The sequence below is a fragment of the Empidonax traillii genome, unplaced genomic scaffold (assembly GCF_003031625.1).
Source record: "Empidonax traillii isolate 1590-97213 ecotype Southwest subspecies unplaced genomic scaffold, ASM303162v1 scaffold593:size397357, whole genome shotgun sequence".
Taxonomy (NCBI): Eukaryota; Metazoa; Chordata; class Aves; order Passeriformes; family Tyrannidae; genus Empidonax; species Empidonax traillii.
This window is the reverse complement of record NW_020955786.1, coordinates 239,922-266,319: the sequence shown is the minus strand read 5'-3', so window position 1 is coordinate 266,319 and position 26,398 is coordinate 239,922. Positions and strand designations below refer to the sequence as shown.

Genomic DNA, 26,398 nt, shown 5'->3' with positions numbered 1-26,398 from the left:
GTTGCCGTTAATGGGACCAAGTGTAAAATGCATGCATGCTTTTTGAGGGCTTTTGAGGGATTCAGTGACAACTGTTTGCACTATGTCATTATACACCTAATATTACATGAATCTCCAAACTGAAAAAAATGAGCTTCCAAGAATTTCTTGCACCTGCGTGGTGACTACTTGAAAAATGCCATGCAATTATCCAAGGAGTGAAGCAAGCAATATTATATCAGATGAGGTACCTCTCTAAGGCAGAGGATGTCTTTTGTCCACAGGTTCAGAACTCTGCAGCTGCAGCGATCTATGTGCTTAAAGTGTAGGTAAATGCTATGCAGGTATAAATTTATACTCATGTTATCTTTGCCAGTAAATTCAGCTTAAGTCCCCATCTTTGGCCACTTATTCCTGCCTCTGTGCTACGAGGATAATTTTTTAATGAGTATCACTTAGTTCTCCCCATAGAGTTAGTAAGATGCAGCTATGGAGGGGCTGACACGGTGCAAGAGGAGAAACAAGTGATCAAGTAACGTGAGAAGAATGTGGGGCTTTCATCACGTTAGTGTGAATTGCCCACTGATTTCATGTGCTGTGACATACCAAAGCCTACAGGCTAACCCGTGACATGTGTTTTTCTTTCCTGACAACAACAATAGCTCAGGAAATAATGCAATATCCTCCCACACTGAGCACTTTCTGTTCTAGTATCCTCACATGTATATTGCCATCTTGAAACTGTTACATACACTGAAAACTTTTTAAATTATTTTAAAAACTTGGAACTGGTTTTATTTATATAATTAAAAATATTAATTTTAACCACACTGTAACCGTTACAGACAAAAATAGGGCATACTGCAAAACATGTTGTCCCAGGGAGCTAAATTTTGCTATTGATTGCAGACACAGCTAAAACAGAATATGTAATAACAGATAACCAGATGTATACTTAGTTGCTACAGACTAAAAGTAAGTGAAAAGCACTCCTAACTTTAAGATGGAAAGGATGTGATGCTCAATGAACTTGTTTTAAATAGAATCTATTGAGAGTGTAGGCTAGATTATTGAAATATGGAGTTAAAACTCATAAAACTGTGTTCTACTGCAGTGTTTTATAACATGTTTATATGTAATACTTTATGCAGTCGTGTCTCAGACTTAATATATTTTGGAAGGATAATAATTTTCAAAGGGAGCCCCAACAAACCATTGCAGACCAGTGGTGACACCACTGTGCAATAAAATAATCCAGTAATATATAGTTAAGAAAGCTGCAGGGGGTACAAATAAGATAACTTGAGTTTCTTAAGCTGACACAAACAGGGATCTTTTAAAATTTTTTTTAAACTGTTTTTAATATCTGGAGGTAAGAACAAAAGCAAATACTAAAATGGACAGAGTTCATAACCCTTTGGGTGTGACCATCAGGAGCTTAATCACTTTACTTACCTCCTCTGAACCTTACTGAAGTTGCTCTTGTAAAGCAGGTGCTACTAGGACAGAGCTACCAACTAAGGTAAAGATTACACTGGAATTAAGTGGGTGTAATCTGGTGTTCCCACTTCTAAGCACATTGTTAGTCCCTTGACTTGATGGACTTCTGCATGTGAATTTTAAAAGAATAAGTGGAGTCTTGTACCAGTTGTAATAAGAAAGATCAGAGGAGAAAAATAAATTTGATATTCTAAAAGACAGAAGCTGAGTGGCAAAAAAAAAATAGTTTATAAAGTTTGGTCATTTAAGTTTCTACATTTTTGCAATTATGCAATAAAGTCTTTCTTATATGAAGAATTAAGAAACAAATTAACTCACACTTTTGCACCATTATCTATAAATGTTTTTAGCAATATAGCTATATATTTATGTGTTGAATGTAAGAATTTTCAGCACATATTTTCACATTCTGAATGCAAGCCCTTTTCATTAACAAAAATGAGTCATGATACTTTCCTGTAGTACTCATTGCAAGCCTGCTATTTGTGCTCAAGAAACTGTAGAAGTGATCTCACCTTTCAAAACTATCTGGGTTGGAAAACCACACCTTTTCTCCCCATCTTTGTTCCTCCTTAGATGTGGGGAATTTTTTTGGGGAGGAGGTGGTTCTGGGAACAGTTCTGTCACTGTATCTTGCACAAGGGTTCCTGGAAGATTTCTGGGTTTGGATACAGAGTTGTTTGCTAGCAAGGAAATTAAATGAATCAATTTTGTTAAGCTGTCCCTGGGCTGCTTTCCTGAAATACTTAAAGTTTGTAAGTAACAAAGCCTGTGTCTGTTTTAGTTTTTATTTTCTAAAGTTGCCTGTGCAGTTAATCTTTGGTGCATGTTGCTTGTTGTCTGGGCAAGCATTTTGAAGAATGAACTGCTAGTCATGCTCTCTAAAAGCAAACTATGACAATAAGAATTCCGGATCAGTGGAGCATGTACGGTACTGTCTGCAGTGTGACTGTTTATCTGCCTGGAACCGCAAACTCACTGAATGTGCACCTGCTGAAGTCTCACAGCTGTCTCTGATTATTTTAACAGTCCCTTCTCTACCAAATAAAGCTGGAGAAAGTAGCACAGTTCAGAATATCAGATATTTTGACATCCAGTGGCTACTTAACAGTGAAGCATTTTGTAAAATCAGTCCTGATGAGCTGCAGTGCATTGAAATACACAGTTCTGTTCACAAAATATCGGAGATGAGAAGTAGAATAGTTACATAACATTTCTGTAATAAATTTCTGTAATAAATTAGCTCTGCTGCCATGAACCACAAGAACTCACAGATAACATTTTCTTCAGCAGCAGTCTCAGATTTTGTCACTACACATAATTATACAGATGACAAAGATTTTCTAAGACCTGGTCCAAACCAAGGAGACTCTACTCTTCAGCTCTACAGTGACAAATTCTTTAGGTATTTTAAGGCTGAAAATAATGTTGCGTTGCCACTGCAACCTACTTTTAATTCTATTTGTACATTTCCCATTTGCTTAAAAGTTGAAGTGATATTGTGGCTGAACAGAAAAAAAACTTGCACTGTGTTAAACCTAGTACTCTTTTTTAAGGTGTTAAACAAGAAATAACAATGACTTTAAACAGCACATGTTTAAGACAGGCTGAGTGTCAGAACAGGTTGGGTTTATTCATAGACATATCCAGCCTCTGGTGTGTACTTGAAATGTGTGCTTTAACCTGTTAAGGAGAGGTAAAGTACAGACGTTCGGGATTTTGTCTTTGTCTAACGGTTCCAATATGTGAGAGGCAAGGAGTTACTGGAAGTCTCTGTTCCCTGTATACTGAGCAGTTATCTGCAGTGTTTTTAGGAGAGGCACCTGCAGTGATATACAGCCTTTTAAAGAGTAAGTAGATATAGGAAGCAAGCTTTAACTGCATGGAAGTGGAAGGAAGATAAGAATCATTACTAGACATCATTACTACATTAATTTTCTCCCTAGGGACTTGATTCATCAAGACACTGAGGTTCAGTGTAATTTTAAGGATGTGGATTTCCCACAGCTTTCTTTAAACCACTTTGTTATTTCTTGAGGTAGAAACAGATACTTTCTTCTCTTGTAGTTTATATGGTGAATTCTGATTTTCTCTTCCCCTTTTTTCTCCATTCCTGAAATGCTGAAATCAGGTGGCAACTACAAATACAAAACATACAATATCAACTAAACTGCAGGACATCACTGATACTAGATAGGCATACTATAGTTAAGCATCCCAAGACTCCCTCATAGGACAGCAAAACCATCTGATATCTCTGAAAGATCTTATATGAACTGTTCTGTTTTTCTGAGCCACCAACACCACAAAACCCACAGGAATTAGTCTCTGTGGTGGCTGCGGTTCTGCAGTTTCCTTCTTCCTCATCTTTAAGTGGTCAAAACGTTTCTTAAAAAGTTAAGTCAACACAAAGTAGAGAATAGACTTCCTGTTCTTGCAGTGTAACATGTCCTCGGTTAGAAAGATGGATTCACACACATGACTGTCCTTCTCTGTCCTTTGAATCAATTTAGGGTTATGATTTGAACTATAGTTGTTAAATAATAGTTTTATTTTTAGGTTTCCTACCAAGAAAATATAATAGATCTTTTTTTAGGCATCTCCCAGTGTTATTTAAAGGATGAGTAAAGCACTTGCTCTTCTTCAGCACTTGACTTTTGAGACAATTTTCTCTCTAAAAATGGGGAAGCCATCCTGTTTTCAGGACCTACAATGGTAGTATCAGGAATATATTTTAAAATTCTGATCCTTCAGATCAGCTAACAGATGGGACTTGGTATATGTCTGCATCTGACTGAATGTACTATATATATAGGGCATATATATGCATAAACACTAACATGTGTATCTCTCTCACTATAAATTGATATGTGTATATAAATACAGAGACATCTGCTGTTTCCCCAGAGCTTTTTAAAGGGAATATATGAATACACTGGAATCCCAACAGCCTTAGCAAAATGCAACATGTTTTTTCAGACATTAATTTTGTAATACTTTCCTAAGAATTTTCTAAAAAAAAAATGTTAAATAGGAATATAATTCTAGGTTACTTTCATTTAAGATAATGATTTTATGTTGACTACACTAACATTTGATTTGGCATTTTCAGAACTGTTGATGGAAGGTTTGCTTGTTAGCAATTTGTTAATGAAGAGTTGAAAACATTCTCCTGAAGGAAGAATTTCAAAAAATAGGAACATGGTTCTGCTATTGCTACGTATAAAAACAAGCAAAAATAATTATTAAAAATAATTTGCATCTACCAACAAATGCATGCATTTTGCCAGCACCAATAGAATAAGATGGCATTTCTAGCTCCTCTAATTTATAGCAAGAGTAGAGATGAATTTTAAAGAACTGTTGGAAGGACAAAGAGGAGAGGTGGGGAGGGAAGGAAGGAAAGGAAGGAACAAATAATAAAAACAAAAGCAAAAAAGGAAAAATATGGAGAGAAAGAAGGAAGGAAAAAGAGAAAGAAACATAAAGAGGGAGAAAAGAAAGAAAAGAAAGAAGGAAAGAAAGAAAGAAAGAGAAACAGAAAGAAAAAAAGAAACAATCAATCAATCAATCAATCTTGTTAGTCTCTGTGGGCCAAAGGAGTTATACATGTCCAACTGCCAGACGTTTCAAACCCCTTACAGAAGTCCTTCCTTGTTCAATAGTTTCCCTCCTTGTCAAATTCAAAGTGTGGACGGATGGCATTTTCTCATCCAGTGTAAGATGATACAAAAATGGCACATTCATCTTTGTTGGAACTTTCTTTGCTTACTATTTTTCTTTCAGCGTTTTATTTGTTCCCCATCTTTCTCCCAATACCATAACTACTGCTTTCCTTGCCCATGGTCCTTCTCCCTTATTTTAGGGATCCGTTTCCAAGCTCTGTGTGTTTGCGTGCCTGCAGTCCCCTTTGGTTCCCCTATCATATGCCTCATCTTGGTTTATCATCTTTAGTCTTCACTCCCAGCCTGCCCTCCTTCCCAGCCTGCAGGTGTTGCCCACCCACCCCAGAATTATTTGAGGGGAGAAAGATGAAAGGGAGAGATTATTTTAGCCTACACTTTATCAGGTCACCCTCCATGGGTTTTTCACGTGTCCCCACACCTTGAAATCTTCCCCCTCCTTCCTGTTGTGTTCTCAGCCTTTTCCTTCCTGCCTCCTCTGGTGAATGCTCTTAGACTGTGGCAGTGAAACATGTGGGCATAAAAGATGTCACATTCCACCTTCTGCATGTGTAGATAGAGTAAAAAAAAAGTAATCTGAGGCTTAGCTACATCTAGCAATTAACAAATAAACCCCGTGCCATTGTGTTTTCAGGGAAGGGGCCAGTGGAGGAGCTTTGGCAGAAGGCCATGCTGCAAGACGGGGGAGCTCCCATGGAGAACAGTCCCCTCCGGAGCTCAGCACAGCCTCTGCATCTCCATGGGAAAAGGGGTGAAGCCGCAACACTTGAGTAGTCTGGGAGCAGTCGGGTGTCAGAAAGTCATGGATGGTGCTGATGAAAGTTAGAGGTTACTGGGGCTTTGAGTCTGCCCCAGTGTGTGCTGGGGGACGGTCCAGCTGGGCTCTCTCTGCCCTGCAGTGCCTTATTCTCCACGCCATGGTGGAGGAGTTGAGTTGGCCCTTCCCCCCTGATTTCGGACTGTTGCCTTGGGAATTTGCTTCAGCTATTTCCTGGAATATGAATTTGTTTATTTTCAAAGGAGAACAAACATAAAACTCATACAGTAGCTTTGGGTAGGATATTTCTTGGTAGAGGGAGTGATTTGGATCATGAATTATTGCTTCTTTTTAAGAATTTAAGTACTTCTGAAGATTGCATGGAGCACAAAAGCAGCTGGTAGCACATAAAAAGTACAACTGCATAAAAATAATGGCCCTGATACCGTGGCTTTTACTGTCATCCAGATCTCGTGAAATGTTTGCAAAGAGAATGCAAAGTACTCCTATTTTGGTCTGGGATTTTTTCTCACCGACTTTCCTTTCACTGGCAGTTTATATACCTGATTTAGTCATGCAACTTTTGCTCTAATCTAATATTAGACAGTAAATTAATCAACATCATAAACTGTGGACCATACTGACATGGCTAGTACACAGATTGTGACATCTTTTCACTGAGGTTTGAAACACTTAAGTGGGTGATTCCTATGAAGTGGTTTGTTTAACTTACGACTTGGTCCTACAGAATTTGGGAGTATGTGCTCAGCTTTCTTGTAGCATGAGCCATCCCAAAAGCAAGTCAGCTCCAGATGAATATTCAGATAGACTCATCGTGCATGGGTTAGGCATCCACCTCCCAAAAGTAAAATAACATCTTTAAAAAGCCTTTCGTTTTAAATGGGAAGAAATGTTTGCAGTATTTCTCTTAGTGCTAAAATAAATACTTACTTTATAAAAGACACTAAAAACACTGTGCCTGAAATACTGGGGGAAGTTTATTTTTTAAAGCTACAGGCAGCAGTTCGTGATCCTATAGGAAATGCTAAGGCTATGCAGTCACCACCTGAAAGCAAATCAAATTTCCCAAGTTGTTTTCTTTTTGTGTCTTTACTGCTTTTATCTCAAGAACAAAATGTACAGTTAAGGAACTTGAAAACTAATGTCCCGCCCCTTCAAACAATAGGGAAACGCAAAAGCAGGTTTGAGCCCGCGGTGATCGACATCCCAGTTCTGCGGCCAGTTCCAGGGCGACGGGAATTCCTTCGCCTCGCCGAGAGCGCAGAGCCGGGCCGCGCTCGGCTCCCCCCGTGCCGCAGCTCCGCGGGGCCGGGCCGGGCCGGGCCGGGGCGGTGCCAGGGCCGGGGCCGGGGCCGGCCCTCTCCGCTGCCCGCGGTTCAAACGCCCCCCGCGCTCCCATAGGCTGCGCCGGGCTGGCCGCGCTCGGCTCCCGCCACCTCGACCATGGCGCAGGGGAGCCCGGCGGTGGCCGAGCCCCGCGGACGGCCCCGCACCGCGCCGCGCCCGGCGGAGCCTGCGGGGCCGCGATGGGACGCTCCGCCGGCGCCACTCCGCCGCCCTCTGGGGGCCCGAGTCCGGCGGCGGGACGGGGGGAGGCGGCGGCGAGGCGCGCGGTCCCCCCGCGGCGGGATGGGATGGGCCGTGCCGGCGGTCGGACATGTCGGTGGCTGCGCGGGGGGAGCGGCACGCGGCGGGCGGGCCGCGCGGCCGCTGAGGGGACGAGCCCGGGGGCAGCGCGGCCGCTCCCACGCTCCGGCAGCGGGATCCGGCCCCGGCGCGCCAGGCGCCGCAGGAGAGACAACGCACTTTTATCAAACTTGAGCCTCCGCTCCCCTTCCACTTTCTTCCTCTCTCCCTCCTCCCCTGTCCCCGCCCCTTCCTCGCCGCCCTCCTCTTCCTCCTCCCCCCCGCGCCCTGGGATGTTTATTCGGGCGGCTGCGTGAGGCGCGGGTGGTGGTGCCGAGTTTCTCTCCCCCGCTGAGGAGTTGCAGGCGCGCACACGGTCGCCCGGCTCCGGGGGAGAGAAGGAAACAAAATGTCTGCCAGGGCCGCGGCGGCTCCCTCGAAGGTAAGGCTCGGCCCCCGCCTGCTCCGATCCTCGCGGTACCCCCGGCGCGGTTTACCCTTTGCCCCGCCGAGCCTGCGGTTCATCGCTGAGGGCGGGGGCAGCGGACCGAAGAGGTGGGCGCGACGGGCCGGAGCCTCCCGGCCGCTTTCCCCGCTGAGCCTCCCTCCCGCAGCCCCCCGGCCCGGCCGCCCACCTGTTGGATGTGCGGGCGCGGGGCCCCAGCGGCGGGGCGGCTCCTGGAGCCCCCGCGCTCCCGCCGCTGCGCTGGCCGTGCCCTTTTGTTCCAGGCTGGAGCCGGGTAGCAATTAGGAAAGGTTCAGCCGGGAGAGTCCTGTACTGCAGGATTTTTCTGTGGCCGCTGAATCAGTCGGGGATGATTGTTGCTGACATACGGTAAACAGCTTTGGAGCGGCAGTAATCCGTCTGAAACTTGTGCCGGTCCTCCACCTGATCCGTAGGTGTTGGTGCAGGTGCACGGTGCGGGGTGTGTACTCTGACCTCCCCCGGCACAGCGCGACGGTGAGTAATGCTGAGCGTCCCCGAGGGGAAGAGGTGGAGTTAGGAACGCTCAACAGGTTGTTTCTGCTTCGTGTAAAATTAAAGGTTTACTTTGAAACTAGTTTGAATTTGAATTTCGAACTAATTTTTAGCTTGTGGCGCCTGAGTAGTTGCTGTGGCTTTAGCGCGACGAGTTCCCGTCGTGTTGCCGGAGCTCGGATTAGTGGTGTTTGCTTTCGAGTGAAACTATGTGGTTTCGGTCTGATGTCACTAGCCGGTATGCACTTACTCAGAAGTGATTTTCTCCAAGCTGAAGCAAAATGCACACCTTGCTGCATTGCTACTGAAAAACTGAAGTACTTGATGTACTAAGTAACAAACAAACTTACTACAGTTGTAAGATATTGTTACCTGGAGGTTTTATCAATACCAAAGTCTTACTTTCAAGGTGTACTTTCAAGGCAACCTCAGCTCCTAGACAGGAATTAAAAAAACTTAAAAACCAGTGTTGACTTACTTAGTTTCGTGCCTCTTTTAAGTATGCTTCCAGAGATACCTTGTTGCATTTAAACATAAATGTGCACGCATTTCAACAATACATATTTATGATGGGAGGAGTAACTTATTTTGGGTACTTGTATTTCACACTGGTGGTATTGCCTAACTGCGGAGACAAGTAAAACATACTTTTTAATCCTGTTCAGATGCATTTATATTAACAACAAATAGGAGCTGAAGATAAATGTTTTGAATAGTGTTGTGTTGGAGTTCTGCTACGTGAGGGATTTGGTGAAATTGCATCACCTTAAATTTTGCTGATTTTCTTTTGTATAAAATCATAGTGAAGAAGTTTGAACTGGAAGTGAGAACATTCTCTTAAAATACAGCTCTTTTGTGAGGCTGTGGACAAATACTGTCTTCTACACGTGCATGCACTGTCTTAAATATTTTTTTTTCTATTTTTAAATACCGAAGTAGTATCTATTTTGATTGTAGACTGGTATACAGACTGATGTAAATTCAAAGTTGTTTCTTACCATAGCAGTTACTTGAAACTCTTCCTGCTCATGGTTATATCACATTGGCCCTTTGCCTACATGTATACATTATCAGCCAAACTAATTATACTGCAAGTTATGTTAATTTAAGAATGTTGCAAAATATAATCTCACTTAGGTTTAACTCTTCACTGCTATACTTTCAGATTTATAGAAGTCGTGTATTTGAAATAGCATTCTCACAAAAGTTAGGTTTGTAAGTCCTGTAACTTTGCCAATATAAATTCTTACAGTATAGCTGTAATACCTTTTTATCAAAATTATTTCTTGCCTTTTTCATCTTGATCACAGAAATGGCTTTAGAAGCTAGAATCTGATGCATACAGTTAAAATGAATTTTCCTGTAAAAACAGAAATGCTTTTAGTAGACGGACGGTGTTATTTGTACTTTAGCCATTAGTTCCTGGTCCACTGCCCATTAAAAGTTGTAGATGGGAAGATTAAAAATATCTTTTAAATACTACAGTATTGGAGGACTTCTATGTTCAAGTTTCAGATCTTATTTCCTTCAGTCACCCCTTTGGACACGGTATCTGGTTTCTCATTTTTGGGGTTGTAATGCGTTTAAAAAAAAATTTGATAAACTGAGTAACTCTTATTTGTATAGGAGGGAATCTTGGCTGCTGTGATTGATTGTCTTATGCCCTGTTATCAACAGTCTTTACTGCCCTTCAGTTTTGATTACTTAGCTTTTTCCATGCTGTGCTGTAAAAGAATGTGTTTTTATTAAGGTGTTACATGCTTGTTGTGGCTGTTGGTAGCATACAGTAGAAAATGATAAGAGAAATAAAGTCTTGCTTGCAGTCTAATCTGGTCGTGGCTGTTACTGCAAAACAGTAAGGGGCCTAATCTCCTCTGATGTCTTTTTGAACAGTGCTGATGGATGCTGTGGGAATGACTTTGTCAGTGTCTTAGTAATGGGATATGAAGCTTTTTACTTTTAAGCTGGGTTTCGAATATAGTCCACATTTGAAAAAACCCCCAAAACCCAAACAAACCAAAACGCTTTTGAATAGTAAATGTGTGGCCTGGAGTTACTGAATCCTTGAGCTATTTTGAATGCAAACCTGAGTTCTGGAGACTTTCTTCTAGTTTTAAATACCTTCATGAAGAATATTTCCCAGTCTTTCACCTCAGTCCTGTAATTAATGGAGTTTTGGTTCTTATAACTTGTTTTCTAGCTCCAGGCATGTATCTGTTAACTAGGCCTTGAATCAGAAGTTGAGAACATGATCATGTTAATGGTTCCAAGACATGCTGATTGCAAGGATTCTTTGGTTTGCTGTTTTAAGAGGGAATGGTCTATGGTTTTCATAAATGTGGGTTAGTGCTCTACCCGAAATCTTCCTTAGAGACAGGAATGTATTTTTTTCCTTGTAGAGGATATATATGCAGGCTCTTAAAGTGTTTTTTAATATAGTCTGTGAGATAGCTAAGTTTGGAACAGTATTTTGGTTTTCCCATCCAAGTCTGTACATGAACATTGTAAAGTCAGATCAGCTCTCCAGTTGTTGGTGAGATTCTTCAACTGTACCAACGAAGAAATAAATACATGGAAAACATAAATAGGAAAGTAACTTAGAACTTGGCTTAACCTAAGAATCTACCTCCTATTTGGAAAAAAGGTCCTTTAAAATTACTGCATTGAATTTTGATAGTGTTTCCATAAGTTGTATTTTCATCTTAGGAAATACTAATTTTAATATTCTGTGGTTGGTTGGTTTGTTTGTTTTCCAAAGAAGAAATATCTATATAACTTGTGTTTTGAGTTTGGATTTTCTTAAATTCCTTGTTATGACTGTCAGCAACTTCAGCTACCAGGTGATACTTTAGGTGCATTTTTCAGTATGAATTTTGTTGCAATGTGAGAAGAGCCACGAGCTCCACGCTCTGTAGGTCATTATGAAGCGTATTCTGGAGTTTGCGTCTGGTTCAATGTTCGGCATAAAGATTACTGTAATGTAAACAGAGCTTGAAATCTGACTGCCTGGCAACTGGTTCCACCTTTATAGAGTGGAAAATCAGTAAGACCTTATCAGTGACCAGCTAGACAATCTCTGTGTCAAGGAAAATGTTTAGAAACAGGTTATTGTACATCATAGGTATTTAATGTGCACATTGCACTACTGCTTGCATTCTATGAGAAGAGATGCCATGCAGGAAAAGGCTCAAAATATGGTATCTTAAATTAGTGCTTGAACGCTGCGAGGTACCATTGTTATCAAAACCTGGGTGCTCATGAAAATACTTGTTACTAAATCCTCAGCATAAGGTATAGAGTTGGGAACAGAGCTGTAATTAGTGAACTACTCAAGCTCTGAATTGCGCTAAATATTTTGGGTTTATTACTTGAAATGCTTTGCGAAAGTCTATCTCAGGTCACAGCATCATCCAAAGGCTTTGTCTCAGAGTTGTTGAAGTTCTGACCGTTTGGTACAGGCCCTGCCGATAAGTGCAGTGTGAAATAGGATCCTCTCTTCTGTTTTGTTCTCCTGTCTTCTACAGAGGAGAGGCCATATCTTGACTACACCAGAGTAGTGGGCAAAAATCTGATTACTGTCACAGTGTGGGGAGAGTAAAGCCATATGCCTGTCCATGTCAAAATAAATAGTCCCAATGTTTGGTTTAGAACACTGTAAGATTCTAAGTGTCTGTTCGAGTTAAAGGATAGTATTTGAATCTGTAACAGTTACTGTTAAGTTTTTGTTATGGGTTAAGAAACACCTTGGTCATTCCTATCCCCCAAATTTGTCCTTTTTATTATGGTATAAATACAACAAAAATTAATATCAAACTGTGCTCAGTGTTTTCTCAGGCAAATATATTGCTAATGACTTCACTGAATGTACTGATTAAGCAAACAGCCGTAGGGAAGTCTTAAAATGAATTCCATGATTCTTTGCAGTTTATTTATGCTGAGTCCAAAAAGTCCTGAAATGAAAACATTGTCTTGTCTTATAATTATGCTATTTTAGGGACTGATTATTCAAATGTGTGCTCTACACTCATAAATAGCAGGGTTGCTCTTGTTTCAAGGGGCTGTGACTGAAGATCTGAGAAAAGGGAGGGTCACATTGAGCTGAATGTTGTATGGTCCACTGTGGGTCCCTTGAATCCTGCAGACTAAAAGGCACTGCTGAGGCCACAAGTGTGGTAACTTGTCCAGGGGCAGTGGTGTCTACTTGGTTATCCATGAGATTTTTTTCCTGTGTTATATCCTTGGATAACTCCTTAAGCCCCAAGCCTTGTGGACTCCTTGAGTTATGTAGATGGGCTATTGCAGGGTTGGAGAAACGCTCCAGTATGTGCAGGACTGGGCACTTTGCTTATGATTACTATTCCTAACTCTGTAGGATCGTAGTAGCTCTTTAGGGTTCTTTCCTGCATATGCATATCAGGATTTATTTGGACACTTGGAAAAATAAGTTTATTGTTGGTGCTAAAAATTTAAATATTGACTGTACGTTAAAATAGTATTTATTTTTTCAAGAGCATTTGGTAATCTTTAATAGGATTTTTGTTTCCTAATCCATTATAAACAGATGTTCTTCTTGCCCTAGGGGAGGGCAACCTAAATTCAGTCAGATGATAGCTGTAGGGAGTGTTGCATTGGAGAAGTTCACATTCTTGGGAGAAATGGGCAAAGGTATTGTGACCCTTTTTGGCCTTCATAACTCATCATAGAGTGTTTGGTTAATTTTCCATAGCAGAGGAAGCAATAGCAGAACTTGGCTCTGCTCGTCTTTTTGTCTCTCATATATTCAAAGTACTGACATATTCAAAGTACTGATGCTGAAAATAGAAATTGGGCAAAAGTAGGTAGTTTCTTTGATTTGTAGTTCTCAAGGCTTTTCCCAGTAAGTACTGCACTGAAAAGCAGTCTTGTGTCTTCCTCACCACTGCCTTTTACATTTGAGTTCTTCTTAGGAACTTAATTATAAAATATTTCCCCAGTTCCTCCTAAACAAGCAGTAATTTGTTTTCAACTCCTGATCCTCTGGGATTGTATAAGCAGTTCCTTGCCTAGTTTGAATTGGGTCCAGTAACAGTGTCTTCCCCTCTGCCCCACTGGGTCAGCAATTGCTTTAACAGATGGCCCCCTTTTATGTATCCAGATTAAAATTTTTCTTGTAAATATTAAATGGACCTATTCCAGCTATTTACGCTCCGGGCTGGTGACTGTTTCTTAGGATGTACCCAGATGGGACATAGAATAAGCAAGATACATAGAGACTTGTATACACATGAGAACATATGGTCAGGCTTTTGGATGTCGCTCCTGAAGAAGAGTTGATGTGACTGGAATAACATCCGTTGCCTTTTCCTACAGACCTTGTTGGCTATTTTCTTTAGACCACAACTGCTACAAGTGGCACTCCTGCTGCAGCATTAGTGACTTAATTAAATTAATCACAAAGTTCAATAACACAAAACTTACTAAGAAGTGTCTTGTGGCTGAAGAGATACTGCTCAATTTTTCTAAGTAGAGTTAATTAAAAGGTGGTAATAACCTTAAATTATAACTAGAAGCAGTAGCATAATGAAACAGGACAGATTGTGAAATTTGAACAATGATGTCAGTTCTTCTATTACTTAAATTACAGCAGTGGTGACATGAGTTTGCAAAAGGACTGACCTGGCACGCATTGCTGTAAAACAGTGTATAAAAACATATATAAAAGTCTCAAAAGAATAAAAGAAAAAAAAAACTAAAAAAACAAAGAGGAGATCATGAACATAGCTTCTTTCATCTTTGTTGAAAATATATTAGGTGTAAATTATGTAATCTGAAGATTCCTTGGTTCTAGTAGAAAGTAACAATTAGAATGACTGTAACTGTGAAACTCCAGAAGTAACTTCGAGGTGCTACTTGACAATGTGTATCAAGTACTTAGTTGGTTTTAAGTCTTATGGGATCAGGATAGTACCTGGGGCTAACTATGCCAGGTACTGGTTATCTGAACAAATTGCAAGACTCATAATAAATATGTAATTCATGTTCATTTTAGATGACTGGCTTCCCCAGAAGGAAATCTGGGAGTAGGCCAGATCATGTTAACCCTCTCAGCACAGGATGCTTGTTTAAAAACTTTTTACTCTCACTTGACCCAGCATTGTTCCTGCATGTTATTTGGAAAAAATAGTCCTTTACCTAAGAATGCCTCCACACGAATTAGGTTTCCAGCACAGTGTTTAGGTGAAAAAGGTACAGGATTTCCCTGTACACCTGGACTCCCTGAAATAGTTTTTCCAGTGGGTATTAAGATCTGGAAGCCAAACTTGAGGCATGGCTTTCTGACAAAAGAACCTGTGTTTCCTTCAGAATTGAAATTGAGTTGTGGAAAGTGATTGGCCATTGCATACAGGATAAACCTCTCTGTTAATAACCCAGCTATGCAGGAATGGAAATTCCTGGAGGGTAATCTCATCTGAGAGTACTAAATGGACTTGCATTTTGATTGGGTTTTGCACTCTATGGATAATGTAGACCGGATTAATGCTCCTAAAACATGGAGCCTTTAGCTAAGGAATACAAGAAAGGTATATAGGTTTATAAAAAACATGTTCATGGCTTGAACCAAGAACGCGTTTCATCTGAATGCAATACACTGCAGTAGAAGCGCTCTGTAGTATGTTGGCTTATTTTTTCCAATCCTCATCTAGTTTATTGTAGTTTTATTTGTTGTTGATAGTTGGATGGTAAATCCACCCTAGAACTGCCCAGGAAACTGCTGAGTTTCAGATTAGGGCATCTATTGGTTAAATAGTTTGAATACCTTGTCAGTATGCAACTCTGAATATTTAGCCTATTATGTTTGCCTTAGAGCTGCTGACTGCTGTATTTTACATTACTTTAGGTGCCGTAGTACCAGTCAGATTGAAATACACTCATTTGTACTTGTTCTGATTTCATAGCTGCCTATCTTGCATGTTAAGAGGAGTTTTGGGGATGGAAGTTGAAACATTAAATGTTTGCTTGATTTCTGGTTTTGAAGAACTGTGCTAAGTCAGAGATGATTCATTTGAAATAAACCAATGCCAGTGTAAAAGGTTTTCTCACTTGGTTTTTTCTGCAATCAGTAAATGTCTCTTTATCTTGGGAAGATGTGTAAGCAACAGTTAGAAGTCAGTGGTTGAGAGTTGCTGAGATCATTGCTCCTTTAAAACGACCAATGTTGTTGGTTTGTTTGATTTTTTTATTCAAGCATTATGAGGGTACCTCTTAAGTGTATCACTGCTAATGCCAGGAATATCTTTTTGGCTGTAAAGTTAGTTTGGTTTCTGATAATACAGGATTTGTGTCCTGCAGTTCAAGCTGTGCTAGCATCTTAAACAGGCAGGATATTTTAAACTTGAATGGGATGTTTCCACAGCATGCCTTTGGCTAGCCTGAACTTCTGACTGCATTTACTATCTCCATTAAAAAAATAATCAACTATGCCTTTAAGTAGTTACTGATAATAAAAATACTTCTAATGAAAGCAAGCAATCAGAGAAATATTGCATAGGTTTTTTTTTCCTCCTTCTCCATGAGTCAAATAAAATTAAGAATTTTTACTGTGTTCTTTGCGTTTGTCCTTTGTTTTACTCCCCCCTGTGTGAATGATCAAGGCTTGAATTCACTACAACTCTTTTTATTAGTGGTACAGTCGTGCTGCACAGGACAGGGTGAAGTAAGCTGTGGTGAGCTGCCAGTGAGGTGCCTGTTCCCTGAGCCGTGGGATCAGGTTGGGTGTGTTTGCTTTGGTGTAGGGCAGCACAGAAGCACGTGAATCAAATAGTGGGTTGAAATAGTTTCGCTCTTCCCGATGAAGTTGTTGGCAACTAAATATGGCATTTTTAATCTCGTAAGGTAGATTAACTGAGGGTTCCAGGTTTTCTTTTCTATTTGGAGAAAAATTTGTTAATAAAGTTGATGACCAGCCTTGCTTTGCTGTAAGTTGCTTAGAATATTTATACCTGGCAGTAATAACTTTTCTCTGATATAAAGTACCGTTTTTCAAACTGTTAGTATAAAATTGCATTTTGGTTGCTCTACCTTTTAACTTCCAGAACAAGACCTTTTTAATTTGCTCAGTAGTAGCTGCAGCCTTGCTGTATTTGAAAATCAGTTTTATAGAAAACAACTTTGAACATTTTGAAACTTTTACTTGAGAAATAAACTCTCAAAGATATTTATACTTGATAAACTACTATAGACAGTGTTATAAAACTCATTAAATAATTTTTCCTCTATCATAAGAGCAGGCTTTTTCACGTTTTACTGTTTTTTGGTTGTTGGGTTTTTTTGTTTGTTTGTTTCTTTGGTTTTTGTTTGTTTGGTTTTCTAAATTTTTACATTAGTCTGTGTTTCCTGGATATGCTTTCAGTGTAGAGGTTAGTATGTAGCTGACCAAAACATAATACCTAAAATCTGTCTTTACTGTCCTAGCCCTTCAAGCAATGTAATTATGTTGCTTCCAAGCGATAAGCCAAGGCAATTTACAGATTACTGGAATGCTTGAAAACACTGACCTTTCAGGTCACTCGGAGCACTCCTATTATGCAGAGATTGCTGTGGCACTGTTGTAATGTGCTGGCCTGTCACATGCTGACTAACTTGCAGAAAGCTTTGATGCAGCTGTTTTTAAAAATGCTTTTGCTGACTGATAGGCACTTAGGCTACTGCCTCTGAACAAAGCTAGCTCTCATTCCATGCTTTTAGCCCCCATTTTCTTTAGCAGCACTTCTTCCCTGCTGACTACACACACACTTCTTACCTGGGCCCAATTGTTGACTTCTGTCCATTTAAATTGGGTTTGTGTTAATTTTCACTTCAAAAATAGTGTGTGTGAGATGTTTGGTTTGTGTGGTTTATTCAGGGCTGCTGCAAACAAGCAGCCTTGAAAAGTTCGTGTGGTGGCTTTAAAGAGTGGGTGGATTAGGGAGAAGAAAGTGTGTGTGACTGGGGAGGGATTAAAAAGAACAATGGTCCTTTATTAATGATGACTGCTACAGTGGGAAGTAGTTTACTGCCATATAGCATATATTGTATAGATGTTTGAGCTCATTGCTTTGCTTGAATTGGTGTGAAGAATTGGAAGAATTTGACATGTGAATGTTTCTTTTTTTCTCTTATGCTTAATGGGCATCATACCTGCTAACTATGCTGGTACCTTCTTCTACAGGACTAGAGCATGAATAAAGATTAGACTGACTCGAATTTTTGTTTACTGTCTTTACTTTTACTTAATTTTATTAATACTTGTTAGATCAGGTAGTACCTGAATTGGAGGGATCACGGCAAGAGGAAAAGTAAGTCCAGAAGTATAAAATCTGTAATTCCAGTAGTCTGAAGATGCTGTTACAGGGATAAACTGTTTGTTTTTTTTTTCTTTTTCTCTCTGAATACGCAGAGAATCCATATCCTCACTGAAAATAAGGTGATGGAAGTGGATGTCTAATCTAAGTAAGCCTCTAAGTAAGAAGCAAATAGCCCATTACCTATGAAGGGCAAGTTTAGCAATTCACAGTTTAACCTTTGTTTCCAGGGAGTGTGTTTGTATTTAATATATTCTACAGGTTGCCTGTACCTCAGATTCTAAGTCTGATTGAGTTCAGTGTTTTTTTCAATAAAAAACTAAGCATCTCTGTTGTATTCTGCTGAGAGGTGGAAAACGAAGTAGTAGTGTCTGACTGATATTGTATATATGTGTCATGTATAATATTTTATGTAGTCCCAAGACTAGCTGCTGTTGTGCAACATGGCATCATTGTCTCCTTGTTTGCAGGGGTGTGACTACACCTGTTTACTGCAATTCCCATAACTGCAAAATATGCACAATTTATGCGTAAAATCTTTTGAACCAATAGTGTATATTCAGGAATAAGCAGCTGGTGTACTTAAAATTGCCCTTGTTATTTGATTACACAGTGTATAGTGACAGTGCACTAAAACATAAATTTCCAGTTGTAAAAGAGTGCAGTGTATTTTCCCCTCTATAGCAATGCGGTGAAGAGAATAGAATGAGTAAGGATTTTACATCAGTAACCTAACAGTGTAATTACACAGTGAGTATTTTCTTACTCTTTTGGATGTAAAGTCTACACTCCTTGTAGTGATAGTTAGGACCAAAAATTCGGTTTTCATATATATTCAAATGATCTTTTTTTGTAATTGTACCTTAACTTCCATAGAAGACAAAAATTTCCACAGCTCAGTTCAATATGCGTTAATCTGAATCAACTGAAATGGCACAACGAGGCAAGAAGGATGCATTGCTTTTGTGTCTTGATAACATTACAGTATCTTTTAGAGGATTAAATTTCAGAAGAAATTACTTCTGAAGGTGAACCTACAGTAATCAGTGGAAAAGATGCAACTAAATCAATACATTGATACAAGAAGTACAAATTTAGATATTGTCACTGCACTTAAATTTCTCTTGCAATTCATTAGAAGATACATGACTGTTATCAATCAAGTTTTGAAAGCATTCTGACAGTGAGTTTTCTTTTGCTGTTCAGTTCTGGCTTCACTGATAAAACTGTGCTACAGCTGTCTTTGCTGGAAGTACTCTTTCACGTCTCATTGTTCTGACCAGCTTTTTCACTGTAGTCTTCAGGATTTTTTTTTTTTTTTTAAATACTCTGGATTGAATAGTTTCTCTGCATTGAACTGACTCATCAGAAGGGTTTATCTGGTGTACTGAAGCTAAACTCTTGAGGTTTCTTACTCATTTGGGAAGATGTTCCTTTGAAAGAACTAAGACTTGCTGAATTTGCAGGTTTGTTGCTTTCTTCTCCTTCCACCATCTCCAGTATCTGGTTCTTGTTGGCGTAACTTGGTAGTTTTTCAGGGCAACACTTGAATGAATTGTAACTGTAGCCTGTGATAAACAGGTCATTTGCCAAAATTATACAGACATTTCAGCTGATAACCAAGAGCTTACCCAGTTTCTTCTCTAGCTGGTTGGATAAACAGCTGGAATATCATTCATACTCTTCCATTTCAAAAAATGTGCTGACTAAACAAAAAAGACATCTGCCCGTTAAGCACAGATGAGAAAGAGTTGCTAAGAGGTAGGTTTGACGAGTAGCATCTCTGAGTAGTTATCTATAGACTTCTATTTTTAGGCTTTGTGTTCAGAGTTCCTCTTCTGAAATACTGTGTGCTTGCTGTCTCCACCACAGCTTGGCTAGAAATCAAGGATTAATTTTGAAGAAATTATGATGATTTAGGGAGAAAGAGCAGCTTCTCATAAGTCTGTCTCCTAAGCCTGTAATGTCTCTGCCTGTGTTACTGCATAGTTGATTCTTATTTCAGAGTTGAACTGAAGTCATAATATCCACTGTTATGTTATGGGCACGTCTTGATGAAGTGATTAGTTTGGGATTCTTCACTTGATGTGTCTTACCTTTGACGTGCAAAATCAAAAAACACTGTACTTGAACATAATTTATTTTTTGTTGTTGCTTCTGTGTTTATAAAAGGTACCAAACAGACTGCTATAGAAGATAATTTGAGTGATGTGTCTCTAGTAGGTACCGAGGACTGAGAATTACAGTAGCTCTTCAGACCTGTACAGACAGGGAGACCACCAGTAGTTTAACTGTAATGACAATTCTAAAAAGGCCTTAACATTCTCCTGCTATTCAACCTGCCAGCAGAAAGCTTTGGTATTACTTACAGTGCCGATATGTCTACATTTTCTCACTGTTAGACATCAGTGGCTGTCAAACTGCTGCTTGTATTTACTTGAGTTTATTTGTAGCTTTCTTTAATACCTCAGTAATTTTTATTTTTCTTGTTGAGTGCTTATAGAGTGTACAAACTTTATTCTTCATCATCTCAATTTTGAAAGTGAATCTGAAAGTAACTGAAGCTCATTTAAGTACAAGCATTACTTTTGGTTGTGTTGGATGATTTTTTGTGGATTGATATAAATGACTTATGCTAAGTGTTCTTCTAACTTGCACTGGAGTAGACTGATGGTTTTGGTGGTAGGGAGGAGAGCCCCTTAAATGTCTTGTGGAACAAATTTAAAATGAGCCCACTAAAAAATAAAAATGCTTTGCAACTCAGTCAACTTTACCATTCTGTCAGGCTTGTTTAGGCTGAATTCCAAGTGCAAACTTCAGATACTACAATTGTGTATGTTTGGATGCTTCTCGCTTGCTAACATGAGAAGCTCAGATTTCATCTGGGAAAAAGTGTGTACCCATCAAAATCAGTAGAAGATGACCTGAAAATATGGTTGTGTTGTATCCTAACACTGAAGAGAACCTAAGTAATCCTAAAAGACTTCTTTTGAAAGATATTTCATAGTAACACAGATGTTTGCATGTAATCGTACTGATGCAATGATGTGTACTATGTAGGTATGTGGAACTGTAGGTTATTTGAAATGATGAATAAATATAATCTGTCCTCTACTCGATGCTTTGCAATAGCCTTCCTTCCAGTTTGGAGAGGCTGTTGCAGAAACTTTGCTCTTCTGCTACGCGTTGCACTCCCATTGGTCTCAATATTTAAGTCTGTTAAATATGTGTATCAATAATCAACACTATTGTTTTGACAAAGCATGTCTGTCTTTGATTTTGAGAGTAAACATGGCTGGGAGCACTGACTCCTGACTTGACAGTGCACTGTAAAGGAAAAATGTCACCAGCATAAGTGCATGCAAGCTGATAGTTGGTGCATGCTCATGGAACTTTAAGGTGTTCAATTTATCATGTATTTGTCAGGGTTGGGCAGCTAAAATACATACATCCTTAGTTTACTGTGTAGTTGCAAGATGTAAAGCAGAGGTGGAATGGGAAAAGAGCTTTCAGCTACATTTTTTTTCTTTTCTCTGTATCACCTTGAAATAACTTCAGGTTCCTTAAGAAAAGATCATGAAGCAATCCTAAAAATATGTTGCTGATTTATCCAAGGCGCAGAAAAGACCACGTGTCACAAAATTGGCCTTCTGCGTCCTTTGCTTGCAAATACCAGTATACAGCTGATGTTTGGGCTGCTGGTGGTGAGGGATATCCAAGGGCAAGAGTGTGGTACAAGTGAAGTTCTGCTCTTGAAAGAACTGAAGTTTAAACGTGAAATTAAATTAGATCATGTTTTGATGTGTACCTTCCCACTCAAGAGTCAAGGTGCTGACTGAAGTAGGACAAGAGTGTGGAAGCCATTCTGCTGTTGATTTCCTTTTTATTTTTTTGTGGAACAGATTGGAGCTAGTGTGCAGCAATGTGAAATAATATTTGCAGGGGGGGAAATACAATCAAGTGGTATTTTTGTTACCTTTCTTCTTTGCTTCTTTTTGAACTTTACACTCTTCAGGTGAATTTGTTCTCCTTTGTCAGTTAAAGCTTTAACTTACTTTAGAATGTGAAGCTTGAAGAGATAATGTAACAGATGGGGCAAGACTTAAACTTCTTCTCTAGTGATTTCCTCTGGTCTGTAACCTCTTTGTTATTTTCTTAGAATTTATTATATTCAAAATGTTGAAGTTCAACAGAGATGCTTTCTGTAGTGCAAGGAGTCCTGGAGTAATAATGGCCAGTCTCTTCGCGAACGAAGAACCGGGGAAGGTCTTTCCACCTTCCAGCCTGCGCATTGGATTTTTTAGGTGAGACACAGTGTGCGCGGAACTGAGCCCACCCTTTAATCCTGAGGTTCATCTTCCGGGGCCAAGCACGCTTGGACGGTGGCAGTGAGGTCCTCAGGACGTAGATGGATTGCCTTACAGGGCTAACGAGCTCCATCTGCCCGGGGAGGGGCCCCGACCGGGAATCGAACCCGGATCTCTGCAGTGACAGTGCAGTGAATTTTCCCCTGGACCACCGGGGGCTCCAGCCCCTGGAGTAATACAAGGGTGAGGATACAAGGGTGAGGTAAAGGTTGTGTAAACTTGAGTGCATTTTTAGTTTGCAAACTCGAGTTTCAGGTTATAGTTTTGTAGTTTTTCATTCTTGCAGTTTTTAAGTTAAAGTATAATCAGATTAACTTTCAGAAAAGGAGAATTTTGTTCTTGTTTAAGGGCTTCGGGTTTGCCAAGTCTCCATTTTTAAATAGGGTTCCAGGTAGGTGGAAGATATAGTTCTGTAGAAGCACAGTGCATATTTTAAAATAGCCTTGATCATTTCTGCCTGCATAGTTTTCTTGCCTGCTTGGGAATGTGCATTCCAGAGTGGTGATGAATGGACATGATGCAGTTTTGGTCAAGAATATAATCCTGTATTGTTGATATAGTAGAAATTGTGGGAATAGAAGTTAGCATCTTGTGGTTAAAGCTGCTGGTGAGGCAGTTTGTTCCACTGAAATGAGTTTATTTTTAATTGCTGATCTAAATACAAAAGTAGCTTTGTGACCATTTCTATGGTTTTCTGGGTATGGTTTTTTTTTTTCCTTGATGTGTCTAAGTTATACTTGGGCTTTTTTATCACCTTAAAACTCAACTGGAGAAGTAGAAAGTCAAGTGGAAACTGCAAAAGAAAGGCCTTGAAGATATTTTATCTGAAAGATAGTTTTGGTAATTAAAGCTTTCTATGTAAAATTCAGTGCTAGTTCATCTACTGTGGCAATAATTGAAGGTCTACCAAATGGATTTTCATGAGAAGAGGGCATTCCATTGCTTTTGAAATGCTTTGTTTTGCTTTGTATGCATAAGGCAGCAGCCTCTAGGGAGTTCTGATCTGGTCAACAATTATTGCTCTTGCGCATGGTAGTGAGTTCCCTTGTGCTTTCTCTGCTTTGATGTGCAAACAGGAATGAAACAAGTCCTAGCTGTATGTCTGTAGGATGGGATGGGAAAAGATATGATGATTATGTAAATGTGAATAGCTGCAGAGGTCAGTTTGAAGCCTGTATTACAGCCTCTTGCCCAGTAATTACTCTGTCATTTTGTTCCAGTGACTGTAGCCAATGCCTTTTCTGCCCTGGCTCCGGGAGGGCGGGGAAGGAGACTGGGTGTTGGCTCCTGACTCAGTGAGTGAGGAATGGCTGGGGCAATTCTTCAGTGTGGGCTTCATGGGAGTTCAGCGACCTGAAGTGGGGATAGGGATGCATTCTACAAAACAGAGAATCCAAACCCCTCAAACCCCAGAACATTCTATCTTAAACAGTGCTTGCTTTTCCTAGCTTAAGTTAACATATGGTGATTCGTGTCCAGCTTTTCTGAAGAGGTCTGGTTGTGAACCACTGGTGTAGTGAAAGGCAATGGCAGGATTGCTGCCAGTAGAAAATCACAGAGAAGGATTGTGACCAGGGCAGCTGACAGTGCTGGGCACTATCTCAGGCCTGGTTTTAGTGCCTCTTGTCCAGTCTTGACTCCTCATCGGAGTTGGTTTCATTGCTGCTTTTCTAAGAAGATGAGGAGTTATGATTGGAATAAAAAGATGTTTTGAGCGTGTTTTGGGTGGCAGGGACATCTGTGTTGCTGCTCTGTGCCCTTTTAAGGGAAGGGAAAGAAAAGTGTGGAAATGTCTCGCTGATTCTTTTGCTGCTATTTTCTTTTGTGCTTGTTAGTGGCCTTGTTTCTTGAAGAGAAGGAAACAGATCATTAAAAAAGGAAAATATTAGTAAAGTAGAAGGTAGAAAAAGATGCACGTGTTTTCCATAAAACATGTTTGTAAGTCTTCCTGTGGTAAAAATGCATCTTCTTTTGCCTTCTGAAAGGAAGCTCCTATATTTTGCAAATATCTAATAGTGTAGCCAGGATTAAGATGAATAACAAAAAACCCCAAACCATTCTATAACTGGCTGTGAATAAGCAATTGTGTTACCCAGGAAAGCACTGAGGGTTATGAAAGCGTCTGCAGGTCTATTGTTATATGGAAGGTGTTTCTACGCTCACAGTCAATGAATAACTCACTGGAGAAGTTTTCTGCTTTTATTTTGTTAGCTTCTCTTCCTGCCTGCTTGTTTTCCACCTCAGGAAAGCCATCATCAGTGCCAGACTGATTCCTTGATTCATTCAGAGTAGCTTTGCAAATGAAGGGGAGATCTCTGCCCTGGGAACAAAAGTAGCCTTAAGCTTAGGCTTTTCCTGCTCCTTAACCCTTTGTGTAGTCAAGCAGCCGCCTCAAGGTGCTGTTTTAACGATATACTCGATATACTCGTTCTGACAGGAGAGTTTGCTTCAGGTCCCATCCCTGGCTGTTCTGCTTTTCCTCATCAGTGTTGTTGGGCACCTGTTGCATTCCTTCATGCAATGACTGAATTCCTCTTTCTTAGACCACGTTCACCTCTTTGCACCCCTCTTTTGAAACTGAACCTTCACAATCATTTTGATTTTTCTTATCAATAGTGGATAATTTTAATTTATATTACATAGACACTAAACAGAAGGGTGTAAAGGACTGATGAAAATGAAGATGTTGATTGAACTGTAGGAAGATTCTCCTTGGGATGTGGGAGTTCATCTTTAGGTCTGTGGGCTGCTGAATGCAATGGAACAACTTGGTATAAAAAAGCAGAGGACTTCCCCCACCCCGTTCTCCTGCACCATATGTTCAGAACTTAAACACTGGTTTTACTGACTAATATAACTTTTTTTCTTTCTATGTCTTCAGCTTATTACCCAGTTTTGAGTTCTGTCAGTGCTGTGTCATTCAGCTTTGTGATTGGATGCAAGGACAGTTGCAGATTGCTAACTTTTTTCTGCATCATTTATTAATCATTAATATCTTAGCTTTAGAAGAAAATTTTTTTTCAGGAGGCAAATCCCAGAACATAGTGATGTGCATATAGACAGGGAGAGACTGGGACACAATTGTGAAGTAAAGTGTCAAAGTGTACTAAATTGTGCCTGCTTAAGCAGATGATAGCTCTTCGAGTCAGATATTTTCAAAAAATAGGAAAATCCATTTCATGGTGAAGTAATACAAAGCTAGATGTTAATAGGATGGGGACAGTCCTTTTTGCTGAGGAAATATGTGTTTTCTGCTTCCCACAGCTTCTTGGCTGATAAGAAAGTTAGGAATGTTTACCTTGCTGATAGCTGAATAAGCCTTTTGAACACTAACATTAATCACTACTGTAGTGTTTGTTACCTTGTCTGTCCGTCTCTGGCCAGTGGGTTATGGCAGTGCTGCTCTAGTTCTCATTCTTTTCTCTCAGTGACTTCTTGGACTTTTTTCTCTTCCTTTCTCAACTCACAAGCACTGCACTAGAAAACAAAACAGAACCCTGCATTTTTTAATCCAAACTATTTGTTACCATTTTCTCCTTACTCCAGAGTCACTAATGACTTTCTAATCAAACAAGTTACTCTTTTTCCAGGAGCTGTAGTATTTAAGTGTTCATCATCTCTTTGTCTTTGAACTCTCGCGTTTCTGTATCCTTGGCTTCCAAATGACTTTCTTTGAGTATGTGAAGTTAATGTGAGCTCAGAGTTGTACTGTGTTCTGCAGATGCTTTAGCAGCCATGTGACTGCTAAAATTGAATCTTCTTAACTGACAGTTACCCAAATTGAGGGTGGGAAGATACCATCTGTGTGTGTGGTTGTTCAGGGTAAGGAAGGACACTTAACCTGAAATTTCCTACTAAGAGTGATTGCATGAGATTCAGAGGAAAAAAACTTGTACCTCTAAATGGGAGGGGGAAAAAATCTTACTGCAGTGACATATTTCTTCTTACTGAGATTCAAGGGGTAAAATATCAGAGAAACATCCCCTGCCCCTGAATCCTGGAACTGCCAAAGTAGTTGTCAGCTGTTTCTGGGCAAAAAGTAGTGTGTGTTTGGACGACCTGCATTTCAAATCCTTATTTACCAAATTCTTCTAAAATGAATTGTAAAATGTATTATTTGGCTGTGGCTATGTGGACTTTAAAACACAAAACCAGAACAAACACCC

At 39.9% G+C, this 26,398-nt stretch overlaps 1 protein-coding gene across 9 annotated transcripts in view; it reads left to right on the top strand.

Moving 5' to 3' along the window:
* TJP1 (tight junction protein 1) overlaps positions 1-26,398 on the top strand; it is a 158,583-nt gene that overhangs the window by 83,274 nt on the left and 48,911 nt on the right. Inside the window, exon 1 of one of the 9 annotated variants that reach the window (XM_027898351.1) lies at positions 7,802-8,008. The exons of the other annotated variants lie outside the window; for them this stretch is intronic. Coding sequence (XP_027754152.1) covers positions 7,976-8,008 — 33 coding nt within the window. The 5' untranslated portion in view covers positions 7,802-7,975. Of the gene's footprint in view, positions 1-7,801; positions 8,009-26,398 lie in introns of those variants that run through there. 9 annotated transcript variants of the gene reach the window in all.